At 36.0% G+C, this 25,433-nt stretch overlaps 1 protein-coding gene across 7 annotated transcripts in view; it reads left to right on the top strand.

Moving 5' to 3' along the window:
* Akt3 (AKT serine/threonine kinase 3) overlaps positions 1 to 25,433 on the top strand; it is a 286,879-nt gene that overhangs the window by 231,515 nt on the left and 29,931 nt on the right. For 5 of the 7 annotated variants that reach the window (XM_074048783.1, XM_074048781.1, XM_074048786.1 and 2 more), the window contains 3 exons: positions 1,616 to 1,744; positions 13,121 to 13,335; positions 18,519 to 18,606. In XM_074048783.1, coding sequence (XP_073904884.1) covers positions 1,616 to 1,744; positions 13,121 to 13,335; positions 18,519 to 18,606 — 432 coding nt within the window. The remainder of the gene's footprint in view (positions 1 to 1,615; positions 1,745 to 13,120; positions 13,336 to 18,518; positions 18,607 to 25,433) is intronic. The other 2 variants (XM_074048785.1, XM_074048788.1) reach the window with 1 other exon arrangement.

The raw sequence follows: 25,433 nt of genomic DNA, 5'->3' as shown, positions 1-25,433 counted from the left end.
AGTACAAACACATTCACATTTGTCTAATACCGTTTCATTCCTTGAAATTCTTACACATTTTGTGTGTGTGTTGTAATAAAAGATGGATATTTTAGGGTATTTTTGTAGCATTTAAAAATACTACGACATTCGTGTATTAAAACAATAAGCACATTTAATTAAGAGCAAGGCATATACATTTTTATTTACCAGAGCAGCACAAGCTTTTCTCTTATCGTGGTAAGGTGTAAGGGAAGAATGATAAAGGGTGTTGTTTGAAAGAGATGGAAAAAGGAGAGAAATCGGGACATAATGAAGACAAACACAGGCAAAAGTAGAGAAAAAAGACAAGAGGAGGAAAGAAAGGTGTAGGGAACTCCTGATACTTCAGATTGGGTTCAGTACTAAGAGCTCACTGCGTCAGTGCAAATTATCCTTGATTTCTAGGTTCTAGTTGATAAAGAAGCAAATGGAAGATACAAGGTATTTGAATTTGGATAAAATAAAAGCACTTCTTATTTTTAAGAAGTGTCAACAGCGTATTTAGAGTTTATTTAGCTTTCTGTAGACAAATTAAAGAAAAGCTGACTTTTCTGACATATACTTTAACTGAAACATGAATTGAACTTTTAGTTGGGTTGGGTAGTACATGAAGTGCTGCGTGAAAGGGCTTACTTACGTTCTGATCTTTGTTTTAGTGGGCATAGCTTGCTACCTGTGTTGAGTATCTGCTTTATAAGACACTTAATAGCAATACTATAGAGAGTATGATGTCTTTACATTTCTTATGATTGGCATCTATCGAGTTTGTGTTCTTGTGTGGGGTTCTGCTTTAAATTTGATTTTAACTTCAAATTTCAGGTAAGCACCTTGAAATGTCGTCACATTAAATAAAAGAATAAGCATCCTACTCCTTAAAGTTAATTTTGGTAATAGTTTTTTACTTTTTGTGCATTTCTTTTGTGTAAGGCTGTGTGTTCACAATTCAGAACTCATGCATCCTGATGCGATGGTGACCACAACTTGGGTTCAAGTTGGGTGGGGCGTATTTTATTAACTATTGAGTATTTGACTTTGATATTTCTTCTTCCTTTTATGTTTAAAAGGGCTATTTCTTCATTACAAAAGAAAACCTACAAAAGAGGGCATCTCTTTTCCTTACAAAATAAGATTTAGGTTTGATTGATAGCTACCCCCAAAAAACATTGCTGTAAGTGAATATTTTGTAATAGCAATAGATTTTCAAGAGAAATTACTGAAAATCTCTGTATGTTTCTAGAAGATATGCAGCTCTTTGGGATTATTTAAATGACATTTTATTTTTAAAAAATAAAGATTAATGTTTTGTTTCTAAAAGTTTAAGCCATAGTTCTGAGAACTTACACAGTCACAGCCCATAAAGCTATACTGTGCTTTCAACTGGTTTAAAAGTCAATAGTTTAGTCATTATGGACTGTTTGAGAAACATGTTCTTTTTACACATGAAGCAATAGGATTTGTAAGAACTAAAAGTTCTTTTTCTAAAATGATATTCTTTTTTCAAAATACCCTAGGCAGCATTCAATAATTTTTCAAATCAGTATTTTCTTAAGGTTGAAGACTATAAAACAAATTCTGTCATTTTCTTAACATACAGTTGGAGAATTTGATGCTGGATAAAGATGGCCATATAAAAATTACAGATTTTGGACTTTGCAAAGAAGGAATCACAGATGCAGCAACCATGAAGACATTCTGTGGTACACCAGAGTATCTGGCACCAGAGGTAGGCTTAGCCCCATACATAAGAAAGATAGCATTGATACAATGTTTTATTAAAAAAATTGAAGATTTAAAAAAAAAATTGCAGTACTTACTACTTCCTTTACCAGATGTCAGCCCGAATCAGATTTATTCTGCTCTGAGTTGTATAATGAGATATTTTAAAACCAGGAATATATGGAGACCAAATTTTATAAAAGTGCGCTAACTAAAGTTTTATTTTTTGTCTGCATTTTATTCTTCATTATGTCCATATTGATTCATTTAGTAAAATAGAATAATTGAATGACTTAGCAAGAATATCCCTTTTGGACTTTACTTAGAAACAAAGATTATAGGGCCAAATGTGATGGCTTATCCCCATAATCCCAGCTACTGGGGAACTGGAGGCCAACCAGGGTAAAAAATTAGCAAGAGCCTATCTCTCTCAATAAGCATGGTGTGGTGGCTCCCGCCTGTGGGAAGCCTGAGGTAGGAGAGTGTTGGTCTGAGGCTGCTGTGGGTAAAAATGTGAGACCCAAGGGTGGGGATGGATAACTAAAGCAAGAAAATTATAAAGGGCTGGGTATGGAGTCTCAATTGCTAGAGTACCTTTCTAACAAGGTAGAGGTGAGGAGTTTAAACTCCTGTACCACCAAAAAAAAAAAAAGAAAGAAAGATTACAATGATTATTGGATTTGTAGTACGTGGGTTTTCATAATTAATTATGGAAACTTGTTTTATTGGGAAAACTAGATAATGAAATGACTACCTACTTTTTTGAGTTCATGCTCTAAACCAGTGACCTTTTGCTGAAAGTTCTTCAATAGCTTATTAGTTTATTCAGCAAGGATTTATTGTGTTTGTTTTATATTGAGTATCTTTCTGCATAGTATACTTATAGGAACAAGGCAAAAGAGGACTCAACTCTCAGAGAACTTCTAGTGGAGAGGGACAGAATAATAATAAATCAGTAACATAACCTCTCCAGTTATACAGAGAGAGGGGACAAGATAAAAGGAAAGATGTGATGCACCATGGTGGCTATTTTGGATGTACCAGTTACTGTTGCTATGCAACAAGCTACCCCAATACTGTGTGGTAAAAACCCATTTTATATGATCATGAATTTTTTTAAAATGAGGAATGTGGATGGGGTGGCAGGAATGACTTATTTCTGTTCCACTTCTGTTTGTTGCCCTAGCCAGAAAGACTTCCAGATGAGGAGGTGACTGGCTAGAGGCTGGAATCACCTGGAAGCATCCTTACTCTTACGTCTGACAGTGAGTTCTGGCTGTCCATTGGCACCTTGTTCGGGGTGTTGATAGGAGCACTCCCACATAGTCTATCCATAGGGACTGGGCAACAGTCCCTGTGACAACATCAGAGTAGTCAGAGTTCTTTGGCTCTAGCTCCAGCGGTAAATGGCCTAGGAACAAGTTAGAAGCTACCTTGTTTTATTTTATTTTATTTTAGTCTGCTAAACTGTGAGGAATGTAACTTTTCAAAGATGTATTTTCATACTGTATTTATGACTTGAGTGCAATTCACATACCATAAAATTCTCTCTTAAAAGTATACAATTTAATATTTTTTCTGTGTTCACAGAGTTGTGCATCTGTCATCTCTGATTCCAGAATATTTTAATCACCCCACTATACTCACTAGCATCCCATTCTCCCTTCCCCCCCAGGCAGCCATTAACATACATTGTCTCTGTTGCCTACTCTGAGCACTTCATATGAAATTGTACAATATGGAGTCTTCTGTATCTGTCTCCTTTCACTTAGCCAATTTTCTTCAAAGTTCACCATGCTACACCACTTTGCTACTACATTCCCTTATGGACATATAGTGCTCCACTGCATGGCTATATGCCTCACTGTGGTTCTTCATTTCGAAGTCGATGGATATTTTAATCCGGTCTGTTTTTTTGACTGCTATAAATAGTACTGCTATGAACGTTCACATATTCACCTCCTTTCATGGTCTCTTCAGAAGCCACACACTTACTCCTTGAAGCAGTTGTGATCCTGCTCAGATTAAAGGTATAGACATAGACACTTCCTACTATAGAAGAGCAAGTAAGATAGGAGGTAATGCAGTCACCTGCGGAAGAGAAAATCTTCCACAGAAAAGATCAGGGAAAGTGATATTTCCTTAGAGATCTGAGTGAGAAGAAGGTGGAAGTCATTACAAAGTTATAGGGGGAAAAGCATCTTACACAAAGAGAGCAGCTAGTATCAAAATTCTGAATTGAGAATAGCTTGGTTTTTCCCTCAAACTGCAAGAAGGTTAGTGTGAGCAAGTATAGTGGCTCACTGCTGTAATTCCAGCTACTCCAGAGCAGAGGCAGGAAGATCAAGAGATTAAAGGCTAGACTCAGCAGTTAGTGAGACCCTATCTCAAAAACAAAGCACAAAGAAATGGGCTGAGGGTGTGACTCATGTACTAGAGCTCTTGCCTAGCATGAGCAAGGCCCCAAGTTCAATCTCTAGTGCCAGGGGCTTAAAAATGTTCACCTGGGTGTGGGTGCTCCCACCTGTGATCCCATCTGCTCAGGAGGCAGGGAACAGGAGGATCATGGTTCAAAGCCATCCTGGGCAAATAGTTTGTGAGACCCTTTCTCAAAAATACACAGCACAAAAAAGGTCTGGCAGAGTGGCACAAATGGTAGTGTGCCTGTCTAGGAACCGTGAGGCCCTGAGTTCAAACCTAGTCAAAACAAAGTTTAGCATGGCAGGTGCCAAATTGGTAGGCATTAATCGTTGATGGGTGAGCTTTATTCATTGAGCATCTGTGAAGTGCTACATTCTGTTGTATGGATCCATTATAACCATTATTTCATTTGGTATTTGGATTTTGTGATTGATAGTAAAACCAAGTTTTTGGAAAGGTGAGAGGGCAGGGGATTCAATTTTTTTAAATGTAATCTGTACACAGCTGGGAGGTGGTGGAGGTGTAATCAGGATTTTAACTAGTCTCATCCGACCATAGCACCCACTTTTATATTTATAACTACTGCATAATGGCCCAAGAAAGTCAATTTCAAGGGCACTTAACAGATAGAAGTAATAGTACTTTTTTTAGATAGATGTCTTGTAAATGCTCAATGGGAACTGCTAATCAGAAGAAATTCAGAAGTAGCATAAATTCACAATGATATTGGCATTCCATATATAGATGCTTATATATATGTGTATATATACACATATATATACACACACACACACATACACACATATGTTTGAAAAACTCCTATTGTAAACCAGCACACACTTTTACTATAAAGTGTTTTTCAACTAGGACTTAAATTTACATTTTGAAAATGTTGAGTTATTATAAATAAGTGCTAATGCTTAAAGTACAGTAAACTAACCATTCTTGTCTTGCCAGAAATATTCTTTTCTCTGTTAAGAGACTGGAGTTTCAAATTCTCTATTTTTGTGGTTGAATTAGGTAAAATTTTAGAAACACTGTTCTTTGTTTATTCAAAAACAAGATCATATTTTCTAGAATAGAATTGTTTTTTGTGAATGTCATGAAAAACAAATTCTTTGTTTCTCTGGAGTTCAATTACCTTTGCTGTACATTTGTCCTGAGTGATGATAGGCCATATTTAGAATTCCAAAATTAGTTATGTCACAGTTAGGGGAAATTATTTCTGAAGAAGATAAATACATCTCATTTTAGAAACAGATGATCTAAGAAACAAAGATACTGTTTTCTATGCAAATATCATCAACTAAAGAACAAAACCAAGAATTTAATGCAAGAAGAGTCCTATCATTTCTAAATAGGAGGTTACAATTCACAGGAAATTATCAATTTCTTCTTAAATAAGTAAGAATCACAAAGGTCTAGTCTTTAAAGCAGTGTATATGCCCATCCATGACTGATTTATGTTAGCTCATAATTTAAATTTTGAAACCTTAAGACAACTAACTTCTCATGTATTTGGGGGGTTTTTTTTTTGGTGGTGCTGGGGTTTGAACTCAGGACTTTGTAGTTGTTAAGCAAGCACTCTATCACTTGAGCCATGCCACTAACCCTCATTTTTATATTTTAAATATTTGTGTCACATATAGTGTTTTTGTTAAATCTGGGTAACTTGGAATGTGTTTATAGCCTATTTGGAAAAAAAAAAAGCAAGAACCTAATTCCTTTATTCTGGTCTTTATTTCACTGAAGAACACTCATACATCCATTAAAGATATTTTTATTAGATGTCAGGCATTATGTTAGGTACTAGGCATACAGAGACAGTAAGAAATGGTTTTTGTTCTCAAGTACCTTGGTGTTTACTAAGAAGATAGTATATGGAAAGTATGACAGAAAATAGCTGCTTTACTCCAGTGACATACATTGGAGTGGAAGGACAAGGGAAGAGCTTACGCCTGCTGAGGGTCAGGGGAGGGAATTTGGCAGTCCTAAAGGGCAGCAGACACATAGCTGGAGGTTGGGGATACAGAGGAGTTTAGGCTGGATCCAGTGGGTCAGGAAATCATGTGTGAATTGCAAGTAAGAAAGTAATGAGATGAGATTTACATTGTCAGGGTTGGGAGTGATTGGCAGGAACTAAAAGCAACTTTCAGATGATAATCTCTTACTTTTTTGATTCTCGAAATTTCTAGTAAATACCATTATTAAAAGTAGTCTTTTCTTAGGACTGGTGAAGATGGCTCAGGTGGTAGACTACCTGCCTAACAAGCAATAAGCCCTGAGTTCAAGTACTGCCAAAACAAACAAACAAAAAAAACTAGTCTTTTCTTGATAGCAGTATAGAGTAGTTTTGAATCAGATCTGGAATAAATTCTTGCCTACTTGTCTTGTGAATGACTCACTATCAGTCAGTATTTTCCCTTCTGCTTTGGTAAAACTGTTTGCACAACAGGCAGAGATTGCTGTACCCTCTACTCCATCTTGCTGTGGTATTTCTTTACCTTTTAAACTGTCTTACTCTAATGGAAATGGTTTGCTATTTAAAGCTAGTTGAAGGTCAGTTGAAAGCCAGTTTATTAAATGTCCTATATGTTATCCTCATAGTAGATTTGTAAATAAACTTGTTTTAAATGACTCAAATTGCTTCTTTTGGTATGACCACCAGAAAAAATAAGTCTTACAGTATAAAATGTCATTTGTTGAAAAAGAATTTTTTTTTTGGTACACTGGGATTTGAACTCAGAGCACTTGCTAGGTGGGTACTGTTATTGATTGAGCAACTCCGCCAGCCCCCAAAAGAATATTTTTTAAATTATGTGTTCTTTTAACTCATTTTGATGATCAATGGGTCTTATGATGCAATTTTCCAGCTAAGGAGACATTGTAGTTCTTTAGTGTTAATTATTTTTTCTTTGTTTTGAGAGGTGACAGAGAATCATTCAAGTAGGCATCAAAGCTGTGCATTTAGTGTGCTGCATCTTAGAAGTGCATTTGTATGTTTAGTTTTAAGTGAGCCTCTTTTTCTTCTTATACCACAAGGAAATAAAATTCATCCTGCAATAAATTGTGACCATAGGATGTCTTAGAGGATTCTGTTTTTGCAATCTATACTGCATTTTTACACCTAGAAAATAGACATTAGAAATCATATATAAACTCTGTTAAATTTTATTATTTGATTTGGCTCCTAGTGAATCCAAATCCTTTTATGCAGTGCTAATTATTTAGAGTCTCAGCTTTGCTCTTGAGTTAGCAGTACCTGATCAACTTCCCAACTGTAAAACAGTTTGAAAATCAAATGTAGCTTACATGCAAGACCCAACAAAATTAAAAGTGTTAAGTGCATCTTGGCAGTTCACTTTTATTATGCCCAGTCCTCAAATGCACCAGCAGATAGTCATCTGAATGTTAGTTATTTTTCACATGCTTATGTGATCACACAAAAAGTACACGCTGAAAAGAAGCAGATGGTGACAGATGGGGAAGGTTGAATAAGGTGGTTTTGGAAACCTAGAGAAATGCACTTCTGTAATAGTGTAAAAATAAAAATTATTTGATAATCAAGTTAGAACTAACAAAAAGATTGCAAAAATGACTTGACTGTTGAGAATATATAATATCTAGCTGTGGGTTATTATTGAAGAAAAAGATACATATTTTTATTTTATCTAACTGCAAAATGGTTTTTCCAGTGGCTGAAAATGCAATTTATGATGTGTTCTTAGTTTTTAGAACCCCATTTTTAGAAAGCATTTCAAAATCATTTTTAGAAAGCGTTTCAAATTCATTTTTCTTTCGAAACCAATGCTTCCTCCCTCATATATAATGTTGACAGTAACTGAGCTACATCTGACTATTTTGATAAAGAGATTTATTGTGATCAGCCATAGCACAGATGGAAATTAATTCTATAGAAACTTTACCTTCTATAGAAGGTACACTTTAACTTCCTAAGGAGTTAGTAAAAACATGGAGAAGCTAGCACAGAGGTAGAGGGAGTAGTTAGAAGATAATTCGATTGAAGTATATGAAGTGGAATTTTATTTATTTTGGATCCAACAGAGAACCAATGTAAAGAATGTCATTTTGTGGGCCCTTTCAATACCGTTTTTAAGAAATGTTGAGAACCAACACAGGAGGCTCACGTTACACCTGTCTGTGTGTTTAATGTGCAGTAAACATGGTAGCACACACAGAGACAGCCTGACTAACCCTTGGAGAAAAAGTTCTGCTGTATTCCTGGAACTCTGAAGTTAGTCTTACAGTGTTAAGCTTTTTTGTGAAAAGAAAGAGTTATTTTACTGCCTTTCTAAAACTACTCAACACTAAGATTTTATTTAGTTATTAATAATTCAGATAACACATGTTCTCCTGAGGGACTTTTTGAGAACCTTCATCTTCCTTGTAGTTGTGAAAAGGTCTCACCAATATTAGTATTAGGAGCACAGTCGTCTGCTTTATAGAATATTTAAGAACTTCTGTCGTATGAATTGGCTTGTAATTTGATTGAATATGTTGAATCAACTTCTTTACTATAATGCTATTTTACATTCTTTCTGGGTAACATTAACAATCATCTCATTTGTCCCAGGATTGGATTTTGTTTAAATGTGAACGAAAATGAAATTAATGCCTTTTAGAGGTTGAAGTAGTGGCTCTCTTGTCATTTCTTATAGTAGCTTTTTTTTTCACATAAACTTACTTTTAGTGGTATGTGGTTTTTGGCTTTCACAGTGAGAATATTTGGTATTCCAGTTAAAGCATAAAATTTAATTATAAATTCTCTGAATCCTAAGAACATATAAAAACTCACCTAAGCTGAGAACACTAATGATGACCATTACTATTTTATGATGGCTTTTTAAACTTGAGTTACAGTGACCAAGTTTCTTAGAATCCTATAATGTCTCTTGCTTTACAATAGAAAGTATGAAAACACATAGGAAGATATTTATGAGTGTTGGTTTAGTTACCAGTATTTCATCCATTTAGATGTTGTGTTGCTGAACGATTCTTACTGTTCTTGGCTGAATTTGCTTTTGAAATTGTGATGTTAGCTGGATGCAGGCATTCATCTGTGCATGCTAGGAGGTGGTCAGAATGTTTCAGGATTCAGTTCACAGCAAACGGCGTGTACAGGTGCTGTCTCTTAAGAATCACTAGAGAAGTTGAGGAACAGTTAACGATGTTTATGAAGAACACAGTGAAAGTCTGTGAGATTTAGAATTCTTAAGGATTGATGTGTATACTTCTCCTGAAACTGCAGTTCATTTAAAAATCTGTACTTAAAGACTGATCAGTCATTATTTATCAGTGTTAGCAAATACCTGTTACGTTAAGAATATATGAAAGAATTCCGTAAATACAGTACCTAGATAGATGTTTATGTAGAGAGCACATGCATATCAGTTACCTAGGTATAAGGTTACCAGAAAAACAAAACAAAATTTTTTTTTGAATTAGTGGTAAATTGGTTCATCTGAGTTCGCAGTTTACTTTCACAGCATAGGTGTGCAGACACTTTATTTAGATGTTTAATTTTTCCCCATCTGTTCTGTCAGGATTATTGATTGAGCAGGAAGCCACTCCAGGGCATACGTAGCCTTCTCCTAATTACTAGCATTGTGTGGCCTGGCTACGAAGCCAGAAAGGTGTCCCTTCATCCTCCCAGACGTCCTGATTGGGAAAAAGATACTGGAGTGAAAATAGTTTTAGAAAATGCCTATTAGTCATATACATGTTTACCTTGGGAACTTTCCTAAGACAGTTTGTTATTTAATGTTAAAGAGTGTATTCATGGTGTTTAAAAAATTTCATTTTGTTTCCTCACCTGGTTGTTTTACAAATGGAAGTGTCCTCATCAGATGTTACCAGAATATTTAATATTAACTCATATCTGCTGTGACCTTCTTAAATCTTAGTTAAAATCATGTCTGAAAGTGAAGCAATTTCTGGGTTGTGGTAGAAAAATTGAAAATAAGCCTATTTCCTAGAACTTGTGCTCTGTTGCGGTTTGATGTAATGTGTTCTCATCACTTTCTAGCATTTACATTTCTTTCAGTGTTTAGTCTAACACAGGAAGTATTTGTGTTAAATGTAGGTACAAAGTACAGGTTATAAAGGACAGTTGAGTAGGAGGAAATGCCAAATATCTACATTCCTATTTACGCATTGATTTTATGGGAAAGAGACACTATAGGTTAATTCATCACGGTAAGTCTTTGACAGGGTTATTTCTCCAGGAGCATGTTTAGATCTGCATCAGTATTCAAATTGCATGATAAACTATGTTGTAAAGGATTGAAGTGTACTTTTACCATTGTACTTCTGCTCTACCTTTTTCCATATCCTGAGATCAGCCCAGATAGTATCTGTGAAATAAATTAGCCTTTTGCTAGGGGAAGAATAATCACCAGAAGTAGCCAAGGAGAATTACAACCCTTAGGTTAAAAAATATAAATTTTCTGTTACTGTAATTTTAGAAAAAAAAAGTGCTTTGAGTAAAGGAGAAAATTTATCTTCCAAAACTCATACCAAGAAAAGGCCATTGGATTTAAAATACTTAATTTGACTTGGAGATTTTCAGAGAATTTCATAGAATTGTGTTTGAAATCATTTAGATTTAAGGACTAAGAAAGGTAAAATATGAATCGTGGGAGCATGTTTCATATTATATACACCCACAGATAAGATATTATAATCATTTTTATTTCTTGTGTGTTTCACCGCACAGCTATTAGGAGATCAGTCAGAATTAAACAAAAATCTTTCTTTTTAATGGATTAGCAAAGCTCTTGAGAGAGGATGACCGAATTGTTAGGGTGCTTTCTCAGCATTGCTTAAGTCTGTGTGTCAGTACATCACATCAGAATTGTTGAGTACAAAGAGGTACAGCAAGCGGTTCTAATTATAGCATTATGTATCTGTATATCAATTGAAGCACGTATGTTCAGGAGCAAACCCACTTATTTTGGGAATCAGTGTTCATTTTACAAAGCTAAATAAAACAGTTTGTTTTATCAAATAGGTTTTTTTAATGCAATTTTATTTTTCAGTTGCTTATTTCTCATCAAAAATGAAAATCCTCCTTTTATGTACTCACTTTCCCTTCTGGCTGCAAACCAGGTACTTAAACAAAAATAAAGGATTGCCAGTTTTGCCAGCTGGGGATGAGAACCCGGCTGGTGAAATGTGGGTTCGGGAGGCAGTTAATCCAGCTTTTATGCTTTTTATGGTTTTACGAAAAAAAAGGTTAAAAACCACATTTGGCTCCTTTTCCTTTATGCCACTGTTTTGTTGGTGTTGTAGGAATGCAGTTAAAGATTGCAGAGGTTTTAATTTTTCTGTTATTAGGCAAAATTTTGTGTCAGTTAGATAAAGGCCCACGGAGCAGAGCATTCCGCTAATTAGCCATGAGATAAACCCTTGAGCCATCCAAAGTCCCAGGTATTCAAAATAATACTTAGAGCATTTCTTGTTTTCTAGTCTCATGTTTTAAGCAAATGGAAATTCAAAATATGTTTTGGCTAATGATGAAAAGTAGAATTTCTTGTTCTTTCAGAAAAAATTTTCCTTAGTTTTGATGTTCATTAAAATTTTCTGGAAAAATAGTAATCGTGAACTTGTGTTCATAACTTATAAATGCACTTTCTCAGCTTCTTTGCCATGAAACAAATATTGTTACAACTGAATTAAAAATCTTCATAGTATTCAGAAAATGCTTACTAAACAGATCTTTAAGTAACATACTATTTTCTTGACATTTTAGTCCTCATCTTTAAGTACTCTGTCTGCCACTGTGCTTTTCATAGTATTTATAGGTAACCGTAATGTAACTGCCAAAAATATCTGCAATTCAACAAAGTATTTGATTCGTACAAACTAAGAAATTTCTTTTTAAGTGGATGAAATTCACGTCCATGGTTTTCTTGATCTGATTTTTCCCTAACTTTAAACAATCCAGTAAAATAAGCTTTAAGGTTACTAAAACAAGCTATCTCCAGTATTGGAAGTTGTCTACAGATGAGGAACGTCCCATGGAATGAGAAGCAAACCTGATAAAGGAAAATCAGATTTTCTTTGGGGCAAATGCTGAGTGGCCGTCACCTTCTTTGCATGGGCTGCTCTAATATAATGAAAGTGAGAGCTCAGCAAGCATGAGGCCTTGAGATCAGACCCCAGTACCGAAAAACAAAGAGTTAATATAGTCCGAGTGATACCTGCATGTCACTTCTTACTCATGTCAGAGGTAGATGTGAGGACGCTAACACACAGGTATTGAGTTCATGATTTTTGTAGTATTTAACAAAAATTTTTGTTCTGAGTTATTGAAGCTTTGGATACTAAAATTTCAACCCAAGCAATAAACCTTTATATTCACTTCATCAAGTATTTTCTGAAGGAGTTTAAACATATAGGGGCCCCAAAGTCTTATATTTATTTTAGTGTTCACCATGCCCTGTATTCTTGACTGTCATATTGTTTGTTTATTCCTGCCTTTCACTGCCTGATTTGTGTTACTCCCCCCTGTTTAACTTAGTTTTCCTTAAAGCAAGAATGTGTAATGCACATAGCATAGCTTGAAGTCGTTTAAGTCAACATTAGAAGGATTGAGATAAAAACTAAGCAGACTTAAAAGAAAATAGCCAAGTATGCTAACGGTTTTCATTTGATCCGTGCATACACACTCCATTCACTTCAGATTTTTTTTTGTGTGTGTGTCCTGCTCTTTTTTTTTTTTGTACACTGATGGCTTCTGGATATATGTTGTATATTCCACAATTTGATACAATTAATACCTTTTGTAGGATACATTAAAGGTCAAGATCTCAAAATTAGATTATCTAAGCTTTGAAAGTTGGGATTCATTTTAATGTAAAACTCAACATTTTTTAATGATGCTTTAAAAGTTAATGTGTACTAATTAATCAAGAAATCATTTTTCTGGTTTCACTTTTAGGTGTTAGAAGATAATGACTATGGCCGAGCAGTAGACTGGTGGGGCCTAGGGGTTGTCATGTATGAGATGATGTGTGGGAGGTTACCTTTCTACAACCAGGACCATGAGAAACTGTTTGAACTAATACTTATGGAAGACATTAAATTTCCTCGAACACTCTCTTCAGATGCAAAATCATTGCTTTCAGGGCTCTTGATAAAGGATCCAAATAAACGGTAAGCCTCAAATAATGCTCAGTACTCACTGATGAATATGGTTAAAATTATGATATGGAAATTTATTCAAATGTATAACTCGAAGAAGCAACGTGTTTGGTATAGACATCTTCCCACTGAGATACTGACTTATTTTTAACTGCATAATACAGAACATTTAAAACTTTAATCAATCCTCTCCTAACTTGGGAATTTCATGCAAATTTACCAAATAAGGACTTTGGGCATCTTTGTCCATGATATGACTGAACAGTTTCTTAATTGCCCTGCCTGTCAGCTGAATGGGAGCATCCCTGATCTTACTTTCAGTATTTGTACCTTCAGAGCTCTGCTCATTCACATTACAGGAAGAATATATGTGTTTCTATTCTCTCCTCCCACTTTAATGATGTCAGTATTTCTAAATGCTATTTTACTTGTCCCATCTAGGTATCTGTGCACATCAGAGTTTCTCTGAAGGTTGGTTAACTCTTAAGCATGTACGAGACAGATGACTGCATACTTTGTTGAACCATCCATAACACCTGACATAATGTTTGCTACAGTGTTTTGTTTGTGATTCATGCTTAACATTTTTATTGATGGACTGGTTCAATGAATGATGGAGTCTAAGTTAATCCTAAAATTTGGGCCTTGTCTACTTTAGAAATGGTTTATATTATATACTTCTAGATTTTAAATTTATAAGAATGTGATTTTTACCTTTAGCAGAAATAAGCATACATAATAAAGGATACCATCTTTTTGTTTTATGAGGAACCATTCAAAAATACAAATACATTGTGTCATCCTAGTAACTGAGGCATTGCTTACCTTGTATTTGTTTTAAAGTGATTTTCTTTATTCAGGGCACTTTGTCTTTGTGACTATACTGGTTTTTTCAGTAGTCTTGTAGCATTGCCAGGGTAAATACTATCTGCATTTCCATTTGAGAAGAAAACAAAGGCCCAAATAAGTGAGTTATCCATGGTCTCACGGAAAACTCGTGCAGAGCAAGAATAGAGCACAAGTTTCTTGGTACCTGTTTCTCATTTCTTGCAGATCTTATTTCCAGTCGTCTTTATATCAGCTTCTAAATACAGGTTTTGAAATGTGTTGTAATTAGCATGACTATTTCCCAATTTTTATGTAATAAGCAGCACTTGGTGAAAGATTATCTTTAAACAGAGTATGCCTCCCATTTCAGCTGTTCAATTTTGGGATCTTTTGCTGGTTCGGTTTCAAGGGAAATAAATTTTTACCATATCCTTTCCCAACTCTTCCAGGCAGCTTTGGCCACTCTTTCCTGTGTGACCTTCTCAGTAAGTGGCTGGTGGAACAAAATGGGACTTACAGTTTTTATGTCTGTGTCTCATTATTTGCTTATTGTCAGCTCATCACATCCCACAGGTAGCAGTAGGAGCTACTGAATAAAATGTGAGGTAGAATTCTAGAATATTGGTGGCATAATGTGTACCTTTCCGGCCAGAGGTCAGTGGAGCTCTAAAGAAAAGGTGCAATTTTTTCTAGATGGTCTGAGAGCTTCTTTCATTACAAAGGTGTCAAGCCCCTCCCTTGCAGCTTTAAAGTATTGAGAATGCAAGGATAAACAATCTGACAAGTCTCTACTGTAGATGTTCATATGTTAACGAGGGCCACAAAACATACATTCATGGATGCTTTGGCCAAACTGTATACAAATTGTTCTTGAAGTTATTAGGTCAGTCTAAGGGCTTGAACAATTGAGCTGGTCACGAAGGAGTTGGGGTTTATGGCAAATGAACCTGGCATTTGAGAATTCAGTGATAGTGTGTAGAATATGAGAGATGACATTAGATTATAAGCGTTTTGTACTTCTTAGACAATACTTAAATCTTTATTCAGAAAAGGACAGAAGCTATGACAGCATTTTAAAGCAGGATATGGGCCAGATTATTTATGAAAAGGTAACCCTGTCAACTTTGTGATGGACTGATTAGACAAGTGAGGGGCAGGAAGGCTGAGTACTTGAGAATCTTCTGGAACTAAAGCATGATGGTGCATATATGTAACCCCAGCACTCGGGTGGCTGAGGCAGGATTGTGAGTTTCAGACCAGTCTGGGCAACATAACTAGACTATCTCAAAACAACAAAAAGATGGGGTCCTTTCTGAAGCAGTGGTAAAGAGGAAAGAATGGATCTTTGTGACTGATTAAACAGAAATGGTGAGGAACTAGTTGGGGCCAGTGGTATCCAAAGGTTCCCAGCTAAGCTAGCTAGTTTAGAGAGCAGAGTGAACTTAACTCAGGGAGCACAAACAAAGGAAAAGAAACTTCCTGGGTAGAGTTGATATTAACCAAGGCTGAGTTTTCTATGCAGAACCCAGATAAAAAGGTCAAGGAAGCAGCTGGAAATCAAACAGCCTGCACTTAAAAAGAAACACAGTGACTGAACATATGTATTTGGGAGCCATGGCATGCAAAGAGAAGAGGGCCTTGGGTAGAACCCTGGGTAGCATCAGAGTTCAGAGGCAGAAAAAAGAGCAAGTCAACAAAGGACCTGAAAGTCTAGAAGACACAGTAAAAAATACCAGTATAGCATATCAGTTTATTTTTCATATTCAGCTACTTTAAACACTGCCTGAACTTTTCCAGTATTTTTCTTTTCTCAGTGCTGAGGGTCAAACCATTTCTGGTATTCTTTACTACCCTTCTATCAAAGGGTTAGTCATCATTTTACTTTTGTCTTTTCTCTGACTATCCTATTAGTTGTTCTTTTATTCTCCAGTGCAGGTTATAGGACCTTGTGTAGGAAAATAGGAATTCTGTGATGTTCCTAATGGTAAAGAATCCATTGGTGCTAAGGATTTAGTTTGGCATTCTGATATTGGAGTTTAATATTCTTAGGCATAAATAATTCAGTTCAAAGTATATGTTGATACTGTTTTGAAGTCTTAAATTGTATACTAGGAGAGCCATTGACATGGAAATTTTTGACAGCTTCACACTTTGTGAAGCTTGTGTTAATGAATCTCTCCGCTCTAAAATGGCAATCTAAGATTGTTATCTTAGACTTTGCATAATATTTGTTGTTGATGTTACTGGTTATGTCCAAAGCCAAACTATTGCTAAGGAAGTAATGTTTTACACAAAAATAAATAACTAAAGCTGGATTAAAACTTTTTTATTTTTAAAATGATCATGACTTTCCACTCATGTACCATCTCAAATACATATCCAGTGCAAACACACCTGTAAACAGTAAAACTGTAAACAAAACATAATCTAAGTGTTAGAAAAATACATGGAGTTCTATATGGAGTTCTCTATAGATCTGAGAGTAGGAACCCTCTCTTACCAGAGCCTCTCATCATCAAAGATCAGGTATCAGCTGATTGTTAGGTTTTTCCATCCTGACAATGTGTCAGAGATCTCTAGGTCTTCCTTAATCATGTGTTTCTTACTGCTTATTATAAGCAGAATTCATTACAAGTGTATAATTATTTGTTTTCTGTGATTTATTTGGTTTTTTTCCTACCCAGTGGTGTTTAAGAGCTGGTGTGTACCAGCTTACCAGAGCCAATTGTTAAATTTTGAGGAATTTTGTGAGCTGGATGTTTAATGCAGCAGTCATTATTAAAATTGAATTTCATGAATTTACAAATTAAATAATGAAAGCAAAATACTAAATACTCAAAATTCAGTACTAATAATTTTGTTGCATTTTACTGTTTTCTGTGTTGCTGAGTTTACATCTGTATGGAAATACTGTACAAGGGTTTGCTACTTGACGTAGCTTGAAATTGGCCCCAGTGCAGCTACTCACACCACCAAAATTGGCCAGAAATAGTAAGTCAGGGTTGGTTTATTGTTTTGATTGTTTAGAGTTCAGAAAGTGATGGAGAAAATATTAACAGTGCAGAATGAATTTCAATGTGTCTGCATCTGTTACATTGTGAATGGTATAAAAAGTAGATTAAGCGTTCTTCAACTGTTCCACAGGTACTAACCAGACACCAAAGAAGCCATTCACTTAACTGACAGTGAGTTTGGTGTATGTCTCTTATTTCTGTATTTTGTTACTTTCATCATTGACTTTAATAAAAACAAAAATGTCAAACAGTATTCCTGTTGGAACTAATCAGAAATTGTTTGCATCTGTAGAGTTGGCTTTGGAGTTGAACAAAAATTAATAGTAAAGTTTTCTGTGAGAATCAGTTATCTAATTTATAATAGAAATGTTGTATATGTTACTATTCTTTGTAAATTTTGTGCTTCATGTCCGTCATATCAGTAAAATCTATAATGAACCTGTGGGTGGTGTATATGTGATCTATGGTTTTCCTCGGATAACTGATATTTATCAGCATACATAATTTTTGACCATGACAAGTCAAAATAAAGCTTACTATGTTAAATTAAGGATTAGATACCTTTCCTTTACTTTCTCCCTCTTTCTTTTCTTGTTCTTTGCTCATTTTTCCTTTTTACTTCCCCTTTCCATTTGCTTTTCACTTGTTTTTCCTGGTGACTAATGTGTACTGCATTACACTGGGGAAGTCAGAAAGTACTTGAATTTCTTATTGTCAGATATTATTTAAATAAGAATACCTTCAAAGATGGAGGCATAAATTTTGAATTCATTATTGCAAGTTGTGTAGAAAATTACATTGTAATGATATTTCATAGATTAATGATATTGTTTATGTGGAATTCTTTGGAGGTTTGAAAGTAGTCCACAAATTATTTTCTTATCAATTGTTTAATATTTTCACAATTTAAATGAGCAAGGGTCCATTTTGACTTGTTATTCTAAGAATAACGTGGTTGAGAGAATCGATAATTATAATAGCTACCATTTGTTGTACCAGGCACCACCTATGTAGCTTCTAATGCTTGCTTGCAGTAGGCCCCCCGTGGGTATTTTTCCCACTCTGCAGATGGGAAGACCAAGGAGAAGCCACTTAACTGCTGCCGTCTCAGAAGTGGTTGCTGGTTACAGGTCTGTCTCCAAAGCTTCTGTGCTTCACTTACCACATGGTCTTGAAGGTAGTTCTTACTAGTAGTGTGTCAAGAAAGTTACATCTTACAGCAAAATCTTTTTACTTTTATGGCTATTTATTCCAGGAACTACTACACTGAAAATTATATTTTCACAAAACCTTTTTATGTATTGGGTTTATGTAAGTGTTTTATACTCATTTAATTTTATTCTGCCCTCACAGCCTTGGTGGAGGACCAGATGATGCAAAAGAAATCATGAGGCACAGCTTCTTCTCTGGAGTGAATTGGCAAGATGTGTATGACAAAAAGGTAGGGCTCCGTGCGTAGCCTGCTTGCTCTGGTCTGTTGCTGAGGGAAAACTGTCATGATGCCATGATAGCTCACTGTGACATCAGGACTTCTCACCACAAGTTCTATTTATGATTGTCATTCCTCAGGTGCCTCTTGAAATTTTACTCAACATTATTAAGGAATCCATTCTTCTCTTTTTTTCCTCATAATGATTTGTTAGTTTGATGTCATTATTTCTTCAGTTGAAGAAAAAAAGAGCTGAAGTGTTTTGTTTTACTTTAAGGAAATGAACAAAAATTTCAATTTTAAAATTTGCCCTCAATGTCATTAATTTTAAAGTTCATTAGTACAAGGCCTTATTCTAAAAGGAAATTAAAGAATACAGTTTTAATATTATCAAAGTAATGTCTTCATTAGTCTTACTTGGGATTTTCTGCTGTTTGAAACATAACTTTATTGCCCACAAAATGGATGCTACAAATTTCATATCTTTATTTTTATTGAAATTTGCTTTATTACTTATTTTCAATACTGCAATTTTTATTCAAGAGACTGAATATAAATTGTGCATGCTCCATCCTTTTTAACTAATACAAATGTTAGTACAGACATTTTGATATTTTGATTTTCAAATGCTTTATGTAAAACTTTAATGCAAATTTCTATGTAATTCAGTAAATTTCTTAGAATTTTTATCTAATTATTTAGTTAATTCATTCATTTCAATTTATTCCAGCTTTCCTTGTTTTTCTCTGAAACATTTACCAATCAATAACATTTGTATAACGTTTGTGCCCCTTAAATAAAGACAAAGTAACATGAATTATGAGGAAGAGATGGTAACAGATATTTTATTTCTGGATTATGTTGTTGGTAATAGGGAGTGTGGTGATTTTCTGTCCATTTTTTTTGTAACTAAATAGTTATACCATATCAAACACTTCTACTCAAAGCTTTAATTCAATGAAACTCACATATTTAGAGTTTCTACCATGTAAAAGCACTGTGTAAGAATTAGATCTTTCACAGCTCTTATGAGAATCATGTTTAACTTTATATCCACTTTATCTCGTTGATAATGATCTTTATGAGATGCATACATGCATGAGCCACACACTCTTTTCTTCATGTCACTGCACAAGAGAACCTGGAAAAGGTCAAGATCTTGCTCTATGTACCAGAAATAATACTGTCAGATGTTTTATTTGGCACACACAATTCAGTATCATCCCTTCAGAATACCCTACTCAGAGAGGGTCCATTAAGAACAAAAGAGCTGGGGGTGTAGCTCAGTGTTAGAGCATTTGAGGAACATTTGTGAAACTCTGTTTTTCATCTCCAGCTCTGCAAAACAGAAAGGAAGAAAGAAGAAAAAATTTGTTTAAGGTACAGTGTTAATACAGTGATTAGGACACAAATGTGGCACTGCTAACTAACAAAAGCAAAACGTTGACCTTTCCAGTACTTTGAGGAGACTGAGAAAGGCTGCCCTGACTTCATCTGTGTCCAGCTATCCATGTTAAGTGGTAGTTAGCATCACCTGGAGGAAACTCTGGGAATACATCCAGCCTGCCAGTGAAGAGGCAAGGCTGGCCCTGTCACTCCTCCACTGGACTAGATAGACATGCCAGAGTAAAGGTGATCTGAAGGTCAAGATTACCAGCTACCACCTGTGGGAATGGAATTAGAGAAACCAACACACTGGGCAGGGAGAAGGCGCGTCTGATGCACGTGGAAAAATTACATTTTATAGTTGATAAAATAGGCGCCACTTAACTTGAGCAGAGGTGTAAAGCATCTCACACAAAGAAACACACACAAACATGGAACGATGGACATCATGGACTAACCTTCCTCAGGTGTTGGGATTGCCAGGTGAGGCACTGGTGTTCTCTGCGGTCCTCAAAGTTTGTCTGTAGAAAACTATGAAAATAGGATTTTCTCTGTTTGGGTTTGTGTCATATCACAAATGAACAAGAAATCAATTGTAGGAACCAGTCTGGTACCAGTATCTATTTAATGAATGTAGTTAAAATTCTAGTGTTTTAGATAGTATAAGTTAGGAAATACTTTTTAATACTGAACTTTTTATGAGGCTTTGTCTTTAAAATGTGTGACTTACATTCATAAGTAGACAGTACATCTCTAAAATCAGGTATCTTACAACTTCTTATTTTATGTATTTATTTTCATATATTAATACATGCTTACTAGCTATTTTTCTAAATATTGTGGCAAATCTAGAGATGCAGACATCTGGTGCTGCTGGTATCTTTAGGGGGCTCTGAATGTCTCTCTCAGCAAAGTAAAAGGGCAGCCAGCCATAAGTGCGGGTAGTGGGATGCATCTCAAAAGAGCTTCAAGACCCAAGTGCAAGAGAGCTGGGCACTTGTCCTGGGCTGACTTCTTGCTTCTTGTGTAGAAATGGGCAAGTCCCTGGGTAACACATGTAATCACTTCAGTACCTTCAAGCCTTATGATTTCTGGTCGGATGTTCCATGTGTCAGTGTGTCTAGATAAATTTCTCTGTAGATTTTATGCTCAGTTTGTCAATCTGCTAGGATTTTCCATGCATATCACAGTTTAGGGAGAAACATCTTAACAAAGAGACATTTATTTAGGTGGTCTTTAATGTCTTTTGGTAATGTTTTGTAATTTTATGTTTTGATCTTACACATATTTTGTTAAATTTATCTGTAAGTATTTCGTGTCTTCTGACACAACAGTATTTTAAAATTTCATTTTCACTTTGCTGCCAATATGTAGAATTACAGGATTTTTTTGACCTTATATTCTGTAAGCTTGCAAAACACATTCTTAATTGTAGTTGTCTTTTTGTAGATCACTTATGATTCTCTGCATAGATTATTATAGCTTCTATAAATAGCAGTTTTACTTCATTTTGTATCTGTTTACATTTCCTTTCTTTCTTCTTTTACCTTATTATTGTATTGACTGTGATCTCCACACAGTGTTGGTTAGAAATGGTAAGAGTGGATATCTTCACTTTGTTTCTATCTTAGGGAGAAAAATATCTTTGGTGGTACTAGAGTTTAAACTCAGGGCCTCATGCTTATTAGGCAGGTGCTCTAACACTGGAGCCATGCCTCCAGCACTAAGAAAAATATCTTTTATTATTAAACATGGTGTTAATGAGCACATCTATCAGCCAGATATCAGGTTTCTAAATGTCATTTGCTAGCTATGGAACCAAGGCTCCTTGGAAGAGAGGTGGTTTTAGGGCTGACATCAAGAAAACAAAAGATGAGTCTGGTGTATTTTGCAGTTAGAAAGTATGGAGGAACTTTGTAAAAAAGAAAGATGGATACATGTAACCAGCCCTGAATAGTTCCCCATGACAAAAGCTGGAATAATTTCAGTAACAAAGTAAATAGAATGGTTCAGATTTAAAAAATAATAAATATAGTATTAGATTATGACAAAAATAATAAATACACATCCATGAATCCATACTGTATAAATAAATGGTAGAGAAGGGGCAGGTAAATTCCAGTTAGTAAAGGTTGAAGAGATAAGGAACTAGAAAAACCACCACTAGATTTCCACAGTAAAGATTGCCACATGGAAGCTCTGCCAGTGAGTGCTAAAATTAGTGAGAAAGGTTTAAGAGGAGTCTTGCATAGTTTCAAAGTATCTCCCCCCAAATACTATTTAGAAAGGTAAAAAGAACTTTACAGAAGAAAAACTTGACAGACATTGTCTTAACCAAGTGATCAAGATTGACATCACCAGTAGTAACGGCATGTCGATACCATGTAGCCCATCAGAGATCCCTGAGAAGCTGGACTCTTCCCCAAGATACATAAACTCATGCAGCCCTGAGAACACACCCAGACACCTGGCCAGATAACTTCAAAAGTGTCATTTCTGGCAGGCCAAACAGTGGTGGAATTGCCACAGATTGGAGGAGAGGACTGTGATATGACTAAATGTGAGGTGGGATTTTAGGTTGAACCCTAGGATAGAAAGGGGCATCAGGGAGGAAAGTGGTGAGAGCTCCATGAAGTGGCAGTTTAGCTAATAGCATTGTACTGATGCTGATGTCTTCATTTTGCTAATTCTACTATACATATAAGATGTGTATGGTTACTGCCTGACATTTTGTACATTTTGTCTAGGTCTAAAATTATTTTAATACAATGTTATAAAATGTGTTAATGTAATACCTGAAGAAGTTTTATTTCTAGTTTCCTGAGAGTTCTTATCATGAATAAGTGTTGATTTTGTTTTCTTTGAAATGGTGTCTTGTCCAAGCTAGTCTCAAACTTCTGGGGTTAAGTGATCTCGCCTCAGCTTCCCAAATAGTGGGGCTTACAGGCATGTACCACTATGCCCATTTCAGGATGTTGGCTTAATAAAAGCTTTCTCTCCTTGGTTTAATCTCCAGCACCCCCAAAAAATATGAAAATATTTTCTGCATTTATTGAAATGATCTTGTGACTTTTCTCTTTTATATCCTATTAAAATGGTGATCTGAAAGGAGGTGAACATCAGGAAGATTATGGCTCAAGTCCAGCTGTAGCAAAAAGTTAGCAAGAGCCTGTCTCAACAGACAGGCCAGGTATAGTGGGACATACCTGTAGTCCTGGCTATATGGAGGGCTTAGGTAAGAGGATCCTGATCTGAGGATTCCTCCAAGCCAAAAGCATGTGTTCTATCAGAAAAACTAAAGGAATAAAAAGGGCTAGGGCATGGCTCAAGTAGGTAGACTGCCTGCCTAGCAGCACAAGGCCCTGAGTTCAAACTCTACTACTGCCAAAAATAACCAAAAATGGTGAATTGACAGTGATCAGTTTTCCAACATCAGTTGAACTGTTTATTCCTGAGGAGAGCTCTACCTTTCATGATGTGTTCTCCTTGCGATATGTGCTGCACATTGCTAGATTTGGGGCAATTTGTGTATTAAGGACTTGGGCATCCTTGAGTTGTGATACTGGCGTATCGTCTTTTTCTAAAATATCTTGCTATGATTTTCAGTTCAGAATCAAATTTTCTTTTTAAAAGCAAAGTCGGAAGCACCCCTCCTCTTCAGCGTCAGTGTCCTACGTGTAGAATCCGTATTGCTTGTTCTTATTGGGCAGAATTTACCAGTGATGTTCCCAGACCTGAGGTTTTGATTTTGCTAGGACGTGTTTACCTGGATTCAGTTTCTTTAATAGTGACAGGTCTGTTGTGGTTCTGTCTCTTCTGGAAACAGATTTATTTTATTGAGGGAAGCTCTGTGGTGATTTCTTGTCATTCCTTCACTGTTGTTGTACCTCTGGTGACAATCTCTCCGTCACTCCTGGATTGGTGATTTGTGTCTTCCCTCTTTCGTCCTTATCAGTCTGGCTACAGATTTATTAGTGTTACTGAAGTTTTTGTTAAGAACCAACTTTTGGTTTCCTTGATTTTCTCTATTGTTTTTTGGTATAGAAATTCATTAATTTTGTATTTTATTTAAAAAAAACTCATTTTGGTGATGCTGGGGGTTAAACCCATGGCCTTGCACATGGTATGCAAACACTCCACCACATCCCCAGATCTCATATTATTTCTTTATGCTTTTTTCTTTTTTTGCTTGCTGTACTGGGATTTGAACTCAGAGCCTCATGCTTGCTAGGCTAGCATGTGCCACCACACCCAGCCACTGGTTGAGATGGGGTCTCAAGAACATTTTACCCTGGCTGGCCTCATACCACAATCCTCCCCATCTCCACTTCCCAAGTAGCTTTGCTTATAGGATTGAGCCACCATGCTTGGCCTTAGGCTGTTTCTTTTCAATTTACTTTGCTCTTTTTTATACTAGTTTTCTTTGGATGGGAACTACAATTATTGGTTTGTTTTCTTTGTTTTGGGCAGTACTGGAGTTTGAATTCAGGGCCTTGCACTTGTTAGGCAGGCATTCTATCACTCTGTCCCCAGCCCTTTTTTCTTTTAGTTATTTTTCAGATAGGGTCTTGCATTCTTGTCCTGGCTGGCCTTGGACCCAGATTCCCCCACCTAGACCTCCCATTTAGCTTGGATTGCAGGCATGCACCACCATTCTGACTTTTTGGTTGAGATGGGGGTCTCACTAACTTCTTTCCTGGGCAGGTCTCAAGTGATCATGTCCCCTCCTGAGTAGCTGAGATTACAGATGCAGCCACCACACCTGGCATGATCATTGTTTTGAGACTTCTCACAATTCACTTATGCACTTAATGCTCACAGTTTCTCTTTGAGGACTGTTGTCATGCTTTCCAAATTTTGTGTTCTCTTTTAAAAACATTTGCAGTTATCCTTGTGATTCCTTCTTAAGTGATACTTGGCAGTGCATTGTTTCATTTTCAAATATGTGGATTTTTTTAGATATCTCTATTACTGATTTCTAGCTTAATTCTCTTGTGATTGGAGAGCATACGTTAAATGATTTTAATTGTTTTGCATTTATCAAGATTTGTTTTATTGTCCAGAGCATGGTTTTTGTTGGTACATACTTCATATACCCTTGGAAAGAATCTGGATTACACTTTTGCTGTGCGACCTGTTCTTCCCCGCGATGGTTCTGTTAGGACAGGTGTGTTCTGTGGTGATAATGGGTGGCAGTTAACACTACCCCTGTTCTTACTGAGTTTCTGTTATTGATGAGGAGTGCTGAGATCTACAGCTGCCATTGTGGACGATTGTTTTCCTTTCCAGTTCACTTTGTGGGGTTTTGTGGGGAGGGAGGGTTGTGTTAAAGTGCTGGGGATCAAACCAAGGGCTTCATGTGTGCTGTGCAGGTACTCTGCTCTCCCACCGCACTGCATGCAACCCCAGCTGATGTGTCTTGAAGCTGCTTTGTCAGCTGAGTATGCATTTAG

Source organism: Castor canadensis, chromosome 11, assembly GCF_047511655.1.
Source record: "Castor canadensis chromosome 11, mCasCan1.hap1v2, whole genome shotgun sequence".
NCBI lineage: Eukaryota > Metazoa > Chordata > Mammalia > Rodentia > Castoridae > Castor > Castor canadensis.
This window is presented reverse-complemented; position numbering and strand designations above follow the sequence as displayed.